The sequence below is a fragment of the Photinus pyralis genome, unplaced genomic scaffold (assembly GCF_008802855.1).
Source record: "Photinus pyralis isolate 1611_PpyrPB1 unplaced genomic scaffold, Ppyr1.3 Ppyr1.4_LG3b, whole genome shotgun sequence".
Classification (NCBI taxonomy): Eukaryota; Metazoa; Arthropoda; class Insecta; order Coleoptera; family Lampyridae; genus Photinus; species Photinus pyralis.
In genome coordinates this window covers 10,955,939-10,975,633 of record NW_022170510.1, presented here as the reverse complement: position 1 = coordinate 10,975,633, position 19,695 = coordinate 10,955,939, and the positions used below count along the sequence as shown (strand labels likewise).

The window sequence follows — 19,695 nt, the reverse complement described above, 5'->3', positions numbered from 1 at the left end:
TTTAAAAATAATTACAAAATGTTTTCTACCAATGATACTCCATTTAGGAGATAAAGGCCAAACACTGAAATAACTTAACCCAGTCTTGCACTATCGATGTAAAACTCATTTCTACTACTCTTTTTTTGAAATGCCACTGTATCGTTAAAGTTGAGATAGTTGGGGCTTATGGCTCAAATTAGGTTACTTCCCCCTACTCCGGCGAAGATTAATTTTGGTTAGAATGAAATATTCAAAGAACGAATATTCGGGACCAAATTTACAAGGGGTAAATTTTATTATAATCGCCCTACAATTAAGAAATTTGCCCAATTCTAAGCATATGGGGTTTACATTTTTTGGAATGTTACCCTATCTACGCGTATAACAGTTGATTTCCAACCTATTTGTTACGCAGAAAATGTCTGCTTCAAAGAGGATAATGTAGATCAAGGAACTGGAAAAAAATGATTATTATTAATGTCAAATAGTCCTTTCCCTGCATAATTCAAACAAAGGACACTGCAATTAATGCATTATTCATGAATAATGAGAATGTACTCACGTTTTAATAGGTAAATAAAATTCGCCCGTTTTCCATTGCCAAAGGCAGCGAAACGATGAAGTCGCTTTTACTACGTGGAGATAAAAATTTTTTATAACAGCCGGTTTGTTGCAATCAATTACTCATGTGTTTTAGTTATTTGTTATTCTAAGTCGTCGATTGGCAGATTGCTGATAAAACGAAGGTAGGTATTATAACATTTCAAGGTTCTAAGTATAGGAACCATTTGGTCCGAGTTGTGTAAGAGTTAAGGGAACTTGAAACTATAAATAGTTTTTTATACCCATAATCTAAATTAAGTTCTTAAAATACACGGTGGTGGTAATCCGTCTACAAGGATTGTTCTCCGTTAGTAGCGTTCTATTTTGGTTTTTTTTTGTTAGTTGTAGAAAGCAACACGCAACCTGTTGACTGACAAATTTCAGTGACGTACGTAGGATTGATTTTCTTTCCGTCCCAAATCGCATGGCCTCTAAATTTCTAAACATGGACCGAATAGTTTTCTCATATACAAAAGCATCTCATGCACGATCTTGTTGCTAACACGTTGGGATCTGCAAGGTTATGAAAGGGTTACCAAAGATGCTTTGATATGGAAACTAAAAAGTAAATTTCTCTGAGGTCTTGACTCCTGGGCAGACTCCCCAAAATCGAAGCTACATTACAGTCGTTGAAGAAGATAGGGGATTTTTTCTTCCCCGTCACCAATGATATGCGTTCTTCGATTGCTTTGTTAAATGCAAAACTCCACTAGTTTCAACAGCGGGTACTTTGAAAATGTACTTTCCCTTCAAAAACTCGTACTTGGCATGTTTTTTCGGCTCCGGTTTCTCAGTAGCAGACCCAACGATAAGAAGATAAGAAGCTGCGAAAATATCTCGGCAAGTGAAGTCCCACACCGGACATTTTCCACGAGTCCAAGGAATCAAAGTCAATCCATCGGGGAGTTTACCATCGTTTCTCGAACACCCAATTGGTTCAGATGGCACCACAGCTGCACGGAGTGCGGGGGTTATGATATCGTTACAAGGTTTGTGGCGTGATCTTCGACCAGCACTTTTTTTTATATGAAAATCCATGATAGAAATCTCGGCACCGCATCAGAACTCCCAAGTCGTATTGCACAGCTTACTCAGAATGATTCGTTGTCCAAGAGCGTTCCCAGTTGCGGCGAAGGCAGAGTGGAGAGCCATGAGTTAGCCTACTGGTAGGAGTCTAGCTGTGGTGGATGGCTCTGAAGTATTTTCCAGTTGGATCTTTTGAGTCAGGACAGTACTTCAGGCGAACTGAAACCCTTGTTGCTCCATTAACTTGTTCCACCTAACCTGACTGGAAGAGAGGATTGTGCCTCAGAATTTTAACTAAGTTTAGAGTTGAGTATAATTTGAAGGGGTACGTTTCGTATCCCATGGTACTAGTTTTTCCCTGTGTTTCGAGTAGACAATCCTAAATAATTTGAGCCGATTATTGAACAAAATTAAAAAGAGCTTTCGTTATCAAATACCTCCTCCACTCTCGTCTCTCAACGCATGGATTATTTGGAAAATGTGAAAAAGTACGTGCCTAAACGTTATTGAGCACAACTTCTTACTGTAGATAAAATTCCACACTCGTTTTTATTTTAACGAATTTGTAAACGCCTAAATTGTCACGTAAACAATAACTCATAGAGCAAAGTTTAATTATTTAAAAAAAAAATTCATTAATTACACTATTTCCCGAATTCCCGAGAACAATTGAACAACGTAGTGTGTGTGAAATTATCAACTAAAAATAAAAATAATTTATGCAAAAAATTGACGTGTTTTTATTACGGTATACGATTTAAAGTGAGTGACATATTCCAATTCAAGGACCCAAAGCATTTTCTATTTGCCTTTTTTCATACTTTGTTTATGATGAGAAAAAAACGATATGGAGAATAAAAGGCCTAGGTACCTGGTTGCCATTTGGTCGCAGTAGATATAATTTGTCAGATTATGCCCAATTGAAGTCAAAAGTTTTCCTGCACAATTGTATCCGATTTTAACGGATTGAGGACAAAAAAAGAAAAATAATAACGTGTCATACTCTATCTCATTCTGTAAAAATCCAATATGGAGTCTTTAAGAAATAAGAAAGTAGTCGTTTGTAGCTTCTACATCTGGCGTATTATGGAAATTCTGATATCAGTTTCAGATTCTCAAAAAAAAGTGCCCATAGAAGGTGCTAATGGGAACCGTTCTTTTTCGACCATTTAAGCTAGGGAAAATAAAAAGGAAATTTGACATTTTCAGTTTTTCTGTGAGTTTTCAAACATTTCAAATGCCTTTTTTTAGTCACATAAAGGGGCAACTTTGCACCTATTTAACCTACTATGTACCTCTTTTATTACATAGGTACTATACGATAACAATAAACACAAAGGAATAGTATCCCACCCAGAAAACTGGCCTCATTTGAGCTTGCAAGGCAGATTCACCTCAGAATAGGTACTCCTTTAAGGAAAACAGGCTCCCAAAGAATTTTCCCCATAAAGATCTATGTTCAACTTCCCACCTCAGAGGATTTGTCTACGAAAAACTCGGCTTCGGAATATTCACCTCCTCTACCAAATTTACCTCCTCGGTAACAGTTGCGTGCCAGAAACCTCATTCAAAGGAAGTTGCGTTTGCGTCAAATTTTAAAGCTTCCTTCATTTTTGTGACAATATTGATCATACTTTCATATTTTCCCTCAATAATACTCACCTCCAGGAATACTCCACCCCAAAATATTCGTTCTCAAGGAAACTTTGCATCCGCTGGAATGCCCCCAGGAAAATACGGGTTTATTAGTAATGCTCGACCTCGAGATTATCGATTTCGAGAATAGGATTTTCACAATTTTAGAAAAGCGAATACGAAAAATATTTACAAATTTTGTTCTTAAATGCATCAACAACAAATTCGTCTAAAACATGCCAATAATAATTATAGTATGCATTTGCGAGAAATTTCGAAAAATTATGTTACAAAGTTTGGGTGACGGGCAGTTTTAATAACATTTGATTAAAATTGGAAAGGGAATATCCGAAAATCTGGGAGGAGGCGCCTAGGCCTCATTTCAGTTGATTTCATGAAAAATTAATCAAATTATTAGAAGTCAAAATGTCCGCCCGGTGGTTTAGAGACTCGCAATTGGAATTATTTGTTTCATTGCATTTAAATTAAATAATGCAGTTCAATATAGACACCCTTATAATTCTAGTGTACCTACCATTAGACGCCGAGGAAGATGTGGAAAAAATATATGATCAAATTGAAAATGTTTATGAGGAAAATGGTAAACTATATCGATAGGAGATTTGAACAGTGGGTAGTGACACAGAGGAGTGTAAGGTGACTTTGGACTGGGGAAGAGAAGTGAAAGAGGCGAAGTGCTTGTTGGATTTTGTGGAGAGCAAGACCTATAGACAGCTAATGCTTGGTTTGAACATCCCAAATGGACTGGAAGAGTCCAGGAGTTAGGACCAGAAATCAAATAGACTATGTCAACGAACAGTGCCATGTAGGTCAGAAAATATCTCAGGGCAGATGCTGGCACAGACCACAAACTACTTGCGATAGATTTGAGAACCAAGAAAAGAAAAGTAGCATTAAGAAGTGGGACTTAGGAATGCTGAAAACAGATGCGTCAGAAAGATTTTCTTTGGGTAGTATGAAGACCTTGAAAAAGCATCCACCAAGTTCAGACGTGAAGGAAGAATGATGCAACATCAAGGAAGTAGCAACAAATGCTTTGTAAGCAGAGATGGGAAAATAATGAAGGAGAGAGGGTAAGAAAGAATGGATGTCAGAAGAAATTCTGGACGAGAATGATGAAAGAAGGAAATTGAAAATCATTCCTAGGTGTTGAGGAAGGAATAATAAGTAAATAGTAAGGGAATGTAACAAGGCTAGCAATAGAGGAAATGGATAAACAAGGCCGTATGGAGGAAGTGACAAGCAGAAAACCAAACCCAATTAGTAGAAAATGCATAAACAATAGACCCGGTAAAGTATCATCAAGTATAAACGAGAATAAAGGAGGAAAGGATATAAGAACTATATGAGTCGAATAAGGTGCAGCAAGATAGTTTAGGGGTCGGAGTGTAAGGAGGGTAGTAAAGGACCCGAGATTATGAGGTGTGAAGTAGAAAGAGCAATTATTGATCTCAAGGATACGAAAACGGGTTTTCCTGAAAGCATTAGACCAATGTGCTATAGCCAGAGTTACTAAACTTGTAAATATGATATATTATAATACAGGTATTTGGTCAGATGACCTGAAGAAAACTATATTCATTGCGCTACCAAAGAAAAATGATCCAAAGGAATGTAAGGATTACAGGACCATGATGTAAGCCATGTAAGTAAGGTTTTAACAAGAATATTGTTAAATGCAAAGTATGATAGGGAACTATATGGAAAATATGGGAGCAATTTGGATTTAGAAAGGGATCAGGTATAAGAACCCCATTGGTTGTCAAAGAATGGCACAGGAAAGCATGACCTCAATAAAAATGTTGATGTATGCTTCATATAGAATAGGGGAAGGCATTTGACAGAGTCAACTGGATAGTATTGTTGGAATTGGTACAGACTGGAGAGATATATAGAAGACTGTTGAGCGAACTGTATAAAAAGCAGAAGGTGGTGGGAAGAAACTAAAGTGAATATAGGGAGAGAAGTGGAACAGGGGTGTTCTACTTTGGTGCTTTTCAACACCTATGTAGAAAAATTATTACAAAAGGCGGTAAGGAAATTTAAGGAATTAAGGATAGGTTGTAACAACATAAAGACAATAAAATACGCAGAAAGATGAAGACAAAAAACTGGACTATTAATGGATATAATGGGAAAAAGGTTACCACCAAATGAAGCAGGAGGCTCAAGATAGATGAAAGTGAAAAACCAACTGCTAATAACTGTCTTAGGACAGTTCCACTTTCCAGCTTTGTTTATAAATATTGGGATGATATAGCAGTTTTACGGTGATAATTAAATTCCTAGAAAACAGGAAGAATTTCCAGTAAATTTTCGTTTCTTATCTTATTTGTGATTAGATTATTTTATACAAATAAAGTATCAATAATAGTGCCACACTTGCGCAGATTTAAAAAAAAATTATATCATCCAATTTGAATAGAGCATCTCTTCTACAGATCCTATTCAACTACTTCTACTACCCTCTACCAATAAATGACTTTCCAACAATCTTCAACAAATGTATCCCAATGAGATTTTTAACGTCTTTGTAGGGAGTGGAGGTGGAAAACCGCATGTGCTGTTAATTTCGTTCCCTTTGCTCCCCTTCCTCTGCATACATAATCTCGAAATAGAAACCATGTACAACTACTACAATCAAAATCAGGCATTATGAGACGTTAGGTGAGGGATTTCAGAATTTGAGAAATAAATTAAAGCGAAAGTGTCAATGTTAGTGTAAAAAGGAAATGCATTCACCGGATGGTTTATTGTACTTGCCCTAAATAAAATCGATTAATGATAAACGCATTTTGCAACCAACTTCTCTTCCTTAGTGGAAAGATTCAAATGAGCATAATATCCTGTTAACATGCAACTGGTCAATGCACGCTTTCCTAATTAGCTACAAGTTCCCCGTTATAGTGGCATAAAACCAAGGAATGCGCGATGGGTATGTGAACAAAAAGGCACAGAGGAATGCAAATGTCAATTAATTACAGAGGAATCGTTCAGGCATGTATGTCGGGAAGTTCATTGTATAACAAACATCACTCACCATCGGACATTGTGATCCACGTTTTTTAACATAAACGACACTAAAGGTGTACGGAAACTAATAACTTTTCAATTTGCAAAGGGAAAGTCATTAGTGCCGTTGGAACCTTGGAATGTCGAGCATTCCGACTTTAGAAGTACACATCATTCACTGGCCGTTCAAAACTGTCAATAAGATTAGAACGATAAATAGGTGGTTGAAGTGATAAGATTCAATAGCCAGTCACCACTTCAATTCATTATCCATATTGGTGCACTGCGTGACGTAACTAGTTCACCTACAACAACCTGACACTACTAAATCATTTGATTGCGATCTTATCATAATATACATAACAAGTATTTCACATTAAACCTATATCATTGCAATAATAATGTAAATATAATTTAGTAAGTAATGGTAATCCGTTTACTAAATTGTACATCAACGCCGAAAAGGGTACTTAGAAATGGTATATAAACCGCAATTTTTATATCTGAATATGGGAAATTAGGAATTTAGACCGCAAGTATTTTTTGATTTGTTCTTCAATGGCGGTTAAATTAATTAACTACCAATGAAGCGAAAACAAACTTCTATCCTTGTAAGTTTTTTCAGCGGTCATAGACTGCATACATCAAGTTTCTTGAAAATGCAGCTTGAAATTTAAACGAGGACCTACTATAGATCCGACCCTAATTAATTTCCCTTATGTGAATGTGATGGTCCGAAGGGGGCAGTGATGTCAAACCTTCGCCAATTGATTTCTACCTACGTGTTCAAGAATTAGTGCTTTTTAGTATAATATGAGCCGGACTAAAAGTCGTATTTGCTATACGCGTATATGCTAGCTGAATGTCAAAAAATTCCACTACTGAAAATCGTATGCGATTCCACCGCTTTCCAATGGAATACATCTAATTCCCAACCAGTAAGACCATTGTATTAGTCACACGAGTCAATTAAAATTAAATTATGCAGACTGGTGAGAAAGTCTATTATAAGAGATAGGTACCTACGTCAAAATCCGTTACTACCTAGCAATAAGGTAGAAAAATGGCCTTAGAGTGCCTCTTTTTGTTTTTTTATGTACGACCAAGATATAAGTAGAGGGTGTGGTACAGTGAGCTGATATGAGACCTACTGCGAAATACATCTGTGGAAATTTTTCCAGAGTTGCGATCATGTTGTGAGTACTTCATAGTAAGAAAAACGTATTTACCTAAAACTTTTTGAAACTTCCTCGTTGTTCCATTTACGTTTAAGCCAGTTTAAAGTAGAAAATACCGAGAAAGTGCCCTGAAAAAAAGAGATCGCTTGTGAATTAGCTGATTGTACCATATACAGGGATGTAGCAACCAGAAATCATAAAAAATAATTATCATGTTAGATAAAAGCTTACAGCTTTACTTACGTCATATTAACAGGAAACTGAATTAAAATTGTTTACACAGAAGGACGACCGGAAAAAAAACATAGACCGTTTGTTTCCCAAGAACGGTGACCTAAAATCCTTCTTTTAAGGTGGCAGCCCATTTTTAAAACAACGGCGGTGGTGGAAATAGAAAACACCTCCAACATTCGATTTCAGTAGCGACAATGATCGACCTAATAAACCGAAAATCAGACATAAACGTTTCTTAGAACCGGAACCGGAAGATTTTCTCTCCAAAATTTTTAAAGAAATCCTGCTTATTTTCTGTTCCTAAACTTTATTGAGTGCAATTTTTTTTAATAGGAACCGGATCGAAACCCTTATTATACCCCCTGTCATCTTGAAAAACTCGGTCATCTCAGGTTGCTGAAGTACAGAAATTGCGTATCAGCACAACATGTGTACCCCGGCCGCAATTATTAAAATGAATTTGCATGTATCCGTCATTCTACGAAAAGAGCATGTTCCATACTATTGTATAATTACAATAATTGTAACATATTAATATGAAAACTTTCTTGGCCTCGAATGACCAGCGCATCATACCCGTTGTATGACTTGGAACACGTTTTTATACCGAGTATGGTAAATAGACAATTACAAAAAAGGTATTTAAAATGTTAAAAGTTGGGGTTACACGATGTTTAGAATGGCAATGGCAATTTAAGTTGGGTAATTGAAACCTCTCATTTTTTTACATATTTGGTCCCCCTGTATAACAAAAATGCTAAATTCTTTTAACTCCCCTAAAAAAATTAGGAATTCAAAGAAAGCGAAAATGAGAAAGTGTATATAGGATAAGTAGTTAGGTAAACACCCTAAGATCCTGAAGGGTGGCACTTCCCCTCCCCAGGGGAACAGCCTAAGAGAATGAGCGCAAGCGACTGGAACCAACCAAAGACAAAAATATCGCGGAACAGCTACTCCGCCCGGCTGTCGTATCGTGGCCAAGGGCAACGAAAGGGCGGACGAGTTGGCTCGCGAAGCCAGTGGTGGAGTCTTCGTCGGGCCCGAGCCTACCCTAGGGATTGCTCCCTCCGTTGTTAGGGCCAGGATTAAAGATTGGTTGACCAGTCAATTCCAGGCTCAGTGGCAACAAGTAACCGGACTCCGGCAGTCCAAGGCCTTTCTAACAGGGCCCCTTGGCAAATCGGGGTCTTCTAAGCTTTTAAACCTGAATAGAAGCCAGATTAGGAAGATCACCGGTGTCCTTACGGGACACTGGATGGTCAACTATCACCTGCATAACATTGGGCTCGCGGAGGAGTCAACGTGCAGGTTCTGTGGCGAGGCAGATGAAACTACCGAGCATGTGGTCTGTCACTGTGACGCTTTGATCAGGGACAGATATCAACTCCTTGGAGACAGATACCTGGAACCGAGGAGGGTGAAGCAACTTAGGCTAAACAGGGTCCTATCCTTCATTGAGAGGAACGGGCTCTGAACTCAGTTGCGAAGAAAGGGGGTAGGCACAATGGGCCTCTGATGTGCCTAAGTGCTGCCTGGTCGGGCTCCCCTGAGAATAGATAGATAGATAGAAGGGCTTGCAATGGGGTTAAACGGCGCCGATACCCATGTGGATATACCATCTACGAACCTGGTGAGCTCAGGGTGGTGACGGAGGTCTCAACTTTACCGCCCGGATCAAGAGGAGACAACCTCAATCCTAAGGATCAGAGGGTCGGACCGAATAGCTGAATAGAGAATCAGCAACTACCGGGGCAGGGGCAGGGGGCACCGCGCGTGTGGACATTTCTTTCCCCCATACTAGTGGGACTTAAATGGATCAGGAAAAAAACAAAAAACCTAACAAGCTACTACCAGAGCACCTGGTACTGGAGAGCCTAAAAACTCTTCAGGGCAGGAAACAGGGGGCTGTAACTAGTAGCCCAATCTTCGAACTGTTTGAAATTATGGGTTCTACAGGGCACATTCTATAAGAAAATTTTTTTTCCCGGTCGATCTGAGACAATTTTTTTTTCGCGCCTCAAAAAAAGGCAGTGTATAACCTTCCTTTTTTACCAAAAATCGACTACACCCAAATTTCTCGGGAAAACACTTTTTCTTATTAATTTTGGTGCGTAGAATCCAAAACAATTCGTACTTTTTCGATCGGATTTCTCAATCAAAAGTTATGGACTAGAAACCAATTTCGAAAGAAAATTCAAAGGGCTGTAACTTTTGAACTAGTAGCCCAATCTTGGAACTGTTTGAAATTATGGATTCTATAGGCCACATTCTATAAGAAAATTTTTTTTCCGGGTCGATCTGAGACAATTTTTTCTTCGGGGCTCAAAAAAAGGCAGTGTATAACCTTCCTTTTTTACCAAAAATCGATTACACCAAAATTTCTCGGGAAAACACTTTTTCTTATTAATTTTGGTGCGTAGAATCCAAAACAATTCGTACTTTTTCGATCAGACTTCTCAATCAAAAGTTATAGACTAGAAAACAATTTCGAAAGAAAATTCAAAGGGCTGTAACTTTTGAACTAGTAGCCCAATCTTGGAACTGTTTGAAATTATGGATTCTACAGGCCACATTCTATAAGAAAATTTTTTTCCGGGTCGTTCTGAGACAATTTTTTTTTCGGGGCTCAAAAAAAGGCAGTGTATAACCTTCCTTTTTTACCAAAAATCGACTACACCAAAATTTCTCGGGAAAACACATTTTCTTATTAATTTGGGTGCGTAGAATCCAAATCAATTCGTACTTTTTCGATCAGACTTCTCAATCAAAGGTTATAGACTAGAAACCAATTTCGAAAAAAATTCAAAGGGCTGTAATTTTTGAACTAGTAGCCCAATCTTGGAACTGTTTGAAATTATGGATTCTACAGGCCACATTCTATAAGAAAATTTTTTTTCCTGGTCGATCTGAGACAATTTTTTTGAGGGCCTCAAAAAAAGGCAGTGTACAACCTTCCTTTTTTACCAAAAATCGACTGCACCAAAATTTCTGGGGAAAACACTTTTTCTTATTAATTTTGGTGCGTAGAATCCAAAACAATTCGTACTTTTTCGATCAGACTTCTCAATCAAAAGTTATAGACTAGAAACCAATTTCGAAAGAAAATTCAAAGGGCTGTAACTTTTAAACTAGTAGCCCAATCTTGGAACTGTTTGAAATTATGGATTCTACAGGCCACATTCTATAAGAAAATTTTTTTCCGGGTCGATCTCAGACAATTTTTTTTTCGGGGCTCAAAAAAAGGCAGTGTATAACCTTCCTTTTTTACCAAAAATCGACTACACCAAAATTTCTCGGGAAAACACTTTTTCTTATAATTTTTGGGCGTAGAATCCAAAACAATTCGTACTTTTTCGATTAGACTTCTCAATCAAAAGTTATAGACTAGAAACCAATTTCGAAAGAAAATTCAAAGGGCTGTAATTTTTGAACTAGTAGTCCAATCTTCCAACTGTTTGAAATTATGGAATCTACAAGGCACATTATATAAGAAAAATTTTTTTCCTGGTCGATCCGAGACAATTTTTTTTTCGGAGCTCAAAAAAACGCAGTGTATAACCTTCCTTTTTTACCAAAAATCGACTACACCAAAATTTCTCGGGAAAACACTTTTTCTTATTAATTTTGGTGCGTAGAATACAAAACAATTCGTACTTTTTCGATCAGACTTCTCAATCAAAAGTTATAGACTAGAAACCAATTTCGAAAGAAAATTCAAAGGGCTGTAACTTTTGAACTAGTAGCCCAATCTTGAACTATTTGAAATTATGGATTCTACAGGCCACATTCTATAAGAAAAAATTTTTTCCGGGTCGATCTGAGACAATTTTTTTTTCGGGCTCAAAAAAAGGCAGTGTATAACCTTCCTTTTTTACCAAAAATCGACTGCACCAAAATTTCTCGGGAAAACACTTTTTCTTATTAATTTTGGTGCGTAGAATCCAAAACAATTCGTACTTTTTCGATCAGACTTCTCAATCAAAAGTTATAGACTAGAAACCAATTTCGAAAGAAAATTCAAAGGGCTGTAATTTTTGAACTAGTAGCCCAATCTTCGAACTGTTTAAAATTATGGGTTCTACAGGGCACATTCTATAAGAAAAATTTTTTTCCCGGTCGATCTGAGACAATTACTACAGTTGCCTATTCCGTTGACCTAGAGACGTGCAATTTATTCAGATCCACAGACATGGCCCTAACATTTACAATGTATATACAGCGTGTTGCATCGACAGGCGGAAAATATAGGAAATCTCTTGACTTCCCTAATTATTTGAGAGGAAAAATCTATTTAGGTTATTTTAAGAGAATTAAAAGACGCATCTAAAAGAGTAATGTTTTTGATTAACCCCTTAACGAGATATTGCCAAAAATATTTTGTAATGTCTGAAACTTGATAATACCATTTAATCATGAACACTTTCTCTTCAGTCGTGTGATTCATCGCTAATAATATAAATAAAGCATTAACTTTCAATATGACAACTTCATTTGACAGTCAACCTTTACCTCAATTGTTCCTTATAAATACGGGGCGATAAGAAAGGAGAAATTAGAAGATAATTTTGACAATATCTCGTTAAGGGGTTAATCAAAAACATTACTCTTATACATGCGGATTTTAATGCTCTTCAAATAACCAAAATAGATTTTTCCTCTAAAATAATTAGGGAAGCCCATGGTTAATCACCTTCAAATTTAAGTACATTAGATTTCCCGCCTGTCAATGCAACACGCTGTATATAAAAAACAGTTATAAAATTGATTCTATAAACATGAATCCCGCTCCATCTTCAAATGTTGGTATTCTTTGATAGCACAATAGCCTAAATGGTCGCAGTGCAGGAACCGCCTGGGACCACCCCTAGTACTATAATAATAATAATAGCTAATAATTAAAAATTCACAGATGCGGATTTATTCCTTTGAAATTAGACAATAACATCGCATGCAGAAATACAATAAATTACAACTTCGACCTGATGATGGTTTAAAATTAAAAACAGAAACACTGCGATATAAGTGCAACAGTGTGTTGGTATTAAAAGCTTGCAAAGGTCTAAAGATTTGCATTGCAAGCTCTGTCCATACAAACTATCATTTCAAAATTTTTGGATATATTCATCAACTTTTGTTAGGATCTCGAGGCCCATAAGCAATTGACATGCATAATACGGTCCTGTATGCAAGAGCGTAAAGAAACTGTTATTAAAATTTTCCGAAATAATCTCAAGTAATCAAGGCCGTTTCGTGTTACGCCTAAGCTAATAATTAAGCCACCGACGCATTACTCTTTAATCAAGCGCAACTAAGTGGCCAATTTATCTGAACTTCATTAGTTCTAACTACAAGTATGTCGAATATTCGATTACTTCTACGGTTTTTTTGTTTAAAAAAATTAAGCTCTCTGATCTTAAATCTTCCTTACAGAAGACACCCCTTTTAAATTCGGCGTGTTTTGTTAATGACTATTGGCTAATAGCCGTGTATTGCTCTCGTGGTCATTTAAAGTCTATTAGTTTAATGATAGTTAATCACTTAATTAATTGTTCCCACTAGGTACGATTTGATTAGAAAATTTTTCATGGATATGCAGAAGAAAAGTAATTAAAATTTTTGTAATATCTTCTACGCATGAAACCGCGTTTTTAAGGCAATTTTTTGAAGGATTAGCTCGAAGAGGAGGTTTTGTCAATACTGACTGATTTAGGTTTTTAAAAAGTTTCGCTTCTTCCTTAATGCACAAATAATTATTATACGTACAGTGACGTAACTGGTATTTACTATGATCCCGCAAGCAATTTTCTCCCGACAGGATTTTTAAGTCTTGTTACTGTGGATTACTGTGCATATTCCGTAGTAATTGTGACTTTCATTTTAGACGTATTGTAAATAATCGTAAAAAAAGTATTCTTTCCGGAAATAGATGGATATGAATAATTGTCAGTGAAGGAAACCGATCATCTAAAATGATATTGTCATCGGCTTAGCAATCGCATATCGATTAGAAGCCCCGGAGAAAGAGAAATATCCGGAAATAAGAAATCAGATCAAGTGCATTTGAAAAAGAAGGTTAAACATCATCATTTTTAGAAGCAAAACCGTCGAAGTACCAAAAAAAAGGGTTTCATTAAAAAATTCAATTAGTTCTCAAGGTATTACCAGTAGGTGGGCAATTGTCTCGTTAACACATACTTTAATAAGGATTAGCGACTTCCATTCACGTGAGATCAGTTATTAACCTACCAGTCATCCTGTTTACTTTTTGAGACCCGCATTTACCGAGTCAACGACTTTGTTTTTTATCAAGACGGTGCCCATGCCCGTAATTTTAGTCGGCGAGAAAATTACTAGGTGGCGCTCGCTTATTCGTGAAAAACGAGTGCAGTGAATGCATCAATAAATTTCTATTTGTCTAGGTGAAAACTGTTCTTGCGTGCAAAATGAGCTAATGTCAAGGTGAAATCGACGGCGTGCAAGGTTAAAGCGCGGAATACACTTGGGTAACTAACTAATTACCTATGGATTAATGTAATCGGTGCTCGGTGAGAGTTCCTTTTAACAAAAAAGACATTTGTCCCCGGTAGCATTCGAGATAATTGTAGATACAATTATTTACTTTTCTTGGTAATGAACCAGAAAAAATGTACGCTTCATTTGCTTATATAATTGTGTAAAAATTGGTTTCTTTGGGCCAAGGACTGCACACGTCACTAGTCTGTGACTTACTAAGTGTTTATAATAAATTAAGTGTAATAAATATTCAAGAAACAACATTATTAATTTACTGACCAATTTATGTCGCGCTGTGGTACACATATCAAAATTATGTCGTCATTGACGTCACATAATTACACGCATTGCCGATGTTGCTTCCACAATTATTGCATAAATAATTACCAGTAGATCGATAAAACGGCAGGTCTGGAAATAAGAATCAAGATAGCAACGAAGAATGATGGAGAAAGCAGAACCAGGACCAATTTACTAATAAAATGGTTGAAGGTGGCGAATTGCACCTAGAGATTTCTGCAAAGCACGATTTTCTACTGCACTCTATCTCAAGACGGCTCTGTATCCTGTAGAAAGAGCTTTGTAAAGCTTGTGAGAGTTCTTCAAGTGCTTTTCAACGACTCAATAGACCCTTCCCAGTAATTTGTAGGTCCTTTTCAGAAATGCGTGCGTGCGTATACGGTACCTACAATGCTCGGATTTGAATATCTAGAATGGTCCTAAGTTCTGGAAAATGTTTAAAATGCATTGAAAAAGACTTCGGGATTTAGAAAGGAACCTATAGGCTTTTTTGAAAAAAAAAAAAACAAAATTTTGGAAACGGGTTTAGTTCTGGCACAGACTACCCAAGAATGCTTTCCAAAGCAATTATACAGAGTGATTACAAAACGTATATTCAGGTCTTCTATTAGTTTCCCACATCCCTTTATGCCATTGTATGAGCTGGAAAATGGGAGCTGGACCATGCTGCAAAAGCTCTAGAGTCCAGAAAACCCTCAAACTGGTCAAAGATGTTCAACAAGAGGCTATAAATCTGTGGTCGTGGTTTACAAAGCTTTAGAGAGAGTATAAGGGGCCCTGAGAAAGGGATGAGATGATCTTATAAGATGATATAAAGCTCTCTAATACATTGGAAGGCGCTGAAAAATATTTAGAGGACTTTTAAGAATTTTCTGACCAGTGTAGTCTGAAAACCTCTGAAACGTGAACGGTGATAAGACGTTTAGTAAACTTTTAATTACTGTAATTAGCATAGTATGTACGCCAATTGTATTGTATTCCTTGCTGGTCGATTTAATAGGGCGTTTGCTTTCATAAATTTGAATTTGTAGGGCCTTTGTTTTAAAATTGCGCAGTAATTGCGTAAATGTGATCAGTTAGAGTAAGGGCCGTATTTAGGGGTAGATTTGTTATTTGTTGTAGATTGCTCGTATGAAACTTGTTAATTGTAGTAATTTTGTAGTAAATTCAATTACGTTATTACGTATTGCAAATTGCGCAATTTTATTAATGTTATGGGAATTCTCTTTTAGTTTAATTAATGATATTCTGTATTCAGGGCTGGTGTTATAATTTATTAGCGGAAGCTTTAGGCTTAATATAAAGGGTGTTAATACAATTTGGGGCATATTTTAGTTTTCATACGTACGTAGTTAAAGTGGAACTTTCTGTAGGTATGGGAGATTAATATACAGGGTGTTATTTAGTGTATTTGAGAGATTTTATGTACGTGGTTAGAGTGCTATGTAATTTTCCACATGTATTTGATATTTTAACGATTTGCAAAATTCCAAAATTCAAGTACGATTTTTGAAATTCAATTACGATGATTGTTATGTACTATGCGGATGGGGTATTTGTTGAATTTGTTTACAATGATATTTTGTCGCTATCTTATTTTGTATAAATGCCAAATACTCCGTTATATTAACAGTCTTGGTAAATAATGTAAGGTCCGTGAAAGATGGTACAATATTTTAAATATCGGTGTAAAGTCATGATTAAGAGGGAAATAAAATGTTCCAATGTTGTCGTACAGGTTGGAAACCAAGTTAAAATCGATTACAATTGGTAAATACAGATTGGAAATAAAATAGAGCTATTCTCGTGTGATTAAGGGAAGGCAACCCTGATTTGAATTTGGATTTGATTGTTTTTATAATTAACGTTTTAATCAAATATCACTCTCCCCATTCCTTGCATTTTATTTTTGTTGGCCGATCCTTAGATCACAACCCAATGTAAGTTCTATCACTAGTTAGATATGTTATGTTACTTGACGATAATGTGCCATGGGTTTCAGTTAGTTTTTCCGGGAGTTTCTACCCCCCTCCCCTCCCTGCGCTGAAATATGGAAGGGGCATGAGGAAAGGGAAACTAACGGAATCAGGTGAACGTTAAATTCTGTATTCTGGTTAAAATCCTAATTAGAAACTGAAATGAAAAGCTTAGTTTTGGATTTCGGAGTTTTGGGTTTTATTTATAAGTCAAAGCCGCTGGTTAATTTAGCCCCTAGAAAATAAATTCCGTCATGCAGGAGTTGTGTGCGTTTACAAGATCCTTCGATATCAGTTTGAAAACAATCGGACTAAAACTGTAGAAAAAATTGAAAAATCACCACGTTAGTAAACCACACTCGGGGACGGCGCCCCGATGTTGCCGACCCCACGTCATGTTTCCCCGTCCCCGAAGTTGTTAATTACATGGTCCCGGTAGGTACACGTACACTCCTCCTTCTATGGATCAGATCATTTACTGTCAGCCAGCCAGCCGGCCAAAGTGAGATGAACAGCTACCTTTTTACAAATATAATACAAAAATGCACTAAAAACACTAAATAGGATCTTGAAAACTGTGTGAACTCTGGGCCTTGCACCGAGTTACACCCAACTAGCACCTAGGGCATATCGCTCCTAGAAAAATTTGAGCGATAATTCTAAAGATTTTGTGACCAACTGAAATTGAATGTTCACATAACTTTATGTTATTGCTAATTTCGATTATTCCTAATTAGGAATTAGTTCGTAGGTGCTCAAATTGGCATATCTACTCTATCTACTTTTAAGTTATTGTTAATTGTGATTATTACTAATAAAGGTAATTAGCAGCAGTACAAATTCGAAACTGTTTATCGGGAAGTTGAAATTCTTGCTTAGTTCGTCTATTCTACACTAACATGTTAAGACTTTGTGTCTAAATGAAGTAAATTACGTTCATAATCTTCTGTTATTACTAATTGCGATTATTACTAAGTAAGAAACAAGTGAAATAAATTCTTAATTTTTGCTAATGCACTTACAACTAATTAAGAAATAACTCGTAGGTGCAAAACTCCCTAAATGTTTACGAACTATTTGTAATTGTTGCTTCGAGCGAGTAATCTAAGCCAAGATAAAAAATAAAAATCTGGCAAGGAATTGCCAACTTAAGAGAATTCTACGGCAGCGAATTACTCTAGGCGCCAATTTTCCGGGAGCAAATTATCCCAGGAGCGAATTGTCCCAATGCGAATTGTCGGAGAGCGAATATTCGAGCGCGAATTGTCCAGGAACGAATTATTTAGATGCGAATTGTCTGGGGGCGAATTATCCGGGCGCGGCGAAGGGGGGGAGAGGCATAAAACAGAACTGCACAAGTGATTTCTCCAAAAACTGCTTGTATAACCAATTTCGAGAAGGGTAAATTACATGGGTGGTGATTGGAGAGGCATAACACCCTTGTCATATCCCTTCAGAATTGCATTAGGTACTGCTTAATACCAAGTTTTGCACCACAAATAGTAAAAGTTCCCACCGTTTACACATTTATTTCAAGATTTCTATCAATACAGAGTGTAACGTCATGTAAGTACGTTAATTTTGGACCTTGGTGATGAAAAAAATAAAGTCTTCTCCAATCCAAATCAACAATAATAGTTTTGAAATGGCTAATAAATAATGGAATTACGATTTAGGTATTTTGCAAATTTTAAATTTGCACATTTCATAATACTAGGTACATATATTATTAAAAATGTGTAATGCTAATTCATATCCTCTATTTTGTAGAAATGCGCCTTTTTCAAACCCACGTAAGAACGTAGTCAAAATATAACAACAATAAACCGAAAATAAAACTTTCTGTTCCGTTTCATTAAACTCCACCAATCGGTTATAAAAAAGTAGTTTCCGCTTACAGATTTGTTTAAATAAAATTCATGCGTGAAGTATATAAATAACATAACATCACACCGGGTAAAGTGAAGGTTATGTAATAATAATTATAGTAATTTCAATTACAACGTATTTATTTTTAACGCCGTGCAAAAATTATTATTATTACATATATCGTCTATCGTCTTCTGCACACATACCGCTCTGTTATCATTATGATAGCGGTATGAATTTAATTTAGAAAGTGAATTGGTGGAAATTACTTTTACTTTCCGTACATGTCTGATATGCCCCAATGAATTTAAATAAGAGCAATAATTGTGATTGTTAACCGCGTATGCTATTTACAGACGTGCCGGGTAATGTTAAGAATGAGCATGTTTGTTACGTATACGTATAGGCCTTTCCACTCAGAAATGGTCAATTTTAATGGTTTTCTATTCCAGTTTGGTTGTCGGAACCGGAACTACTTGTGTCTCAAATCTTTTTAAGCTAATCTCGGCTTATTTGTGGGTAAATTTGAAGATTAAGCTTGTTCTATATGTGGATGATGTATTTTGCCTGTTTCAAGAAATGGATTTAGATGTATTTTACCATAGGGATAGTAACGTGAATTTGAACATGTACTTTAATAAATAATATACAGACTTGAAGCTTTTATGAAATATGGGTAACTGATGTATAATATTTTAAGAAATACTTCTGTCGCCAAATTAAATAGTTTTGATTCCGAAAATAATATTTGAACATTGTAATCATGTGCATATTAGGTATCAATCAGAATCTGTTTTAAAAAGCACATAAAATTATCACGAAAATGTGATCGCATATATCCTTGAACATATACATAGACTAGATAAAAGCTTCGCATTCTCTATGACCCTTCGACACCTAAAAATAGCAGACCAGGAGATAAATAATTACAAAAGATTTTCTGGAACAAAACTATAACTTTTATAGTTGGGTGTAGGGTTTCCCACTTTGCTATTAAAAAATCGTGCCTATAGGACATATTTTCTATTTTGCGGGAAATTCTCTACATACTTTCGTACGCTCCCCGATCATGGATCCAGTCATTCCAGGCAGCAATCGTAGAAGGATTGCGGATATTCCGGTCAGAAAATGCATTGAAAAATTAAAACTCTACCCATTAGTGGAAATGGTTCGACGTTTTTAACGGGAGAGCTTTGCGGTGTAGCCGGTTTTATAAAAGAAATTTGCAGTCTATGTTTATTTAACATAATCAAAATATCCTTAAGGGAATCGATCTGTCGAAATTAATTGCACGAAACAAATTTGTATTGCATTTATTTCCATACAAAGGAATTTGGTTATTTTCT

At 36.3% G+C, this 19,695-nt stretch overlaps 1 protein-coding gene across 3 annotated transcripts in view; it reads right to left on the bottom strand.

Moving 5' to 3' along the window:
• LOC116167281 overlaps positions 1-19,695 on the bottom strand; it is a 170,975-nt gene that overhangs the window by 75,404 nt on the left and 75,876 nt on the right. Inside the window, exon 1 of one of the 3 annotated variants that reach the window (XM_031482608.1) lies at positions 6,308-6,436. The exons of the other annotated variants lie outside the window; for them this stretch is intronic. Within the exon in view, the coding sequence (XP_031338468.1) occupies positions 6,308-6,317 (10 nt within the window). The 5' untranslated portion in view covers positions 6,318-6,436. Of the gene's footprint in view, positions 1-6,307; positions 6,437-19,695 lie in introns of those variants that run through there. 3 annotated transcript variants of the gene reach the window in all.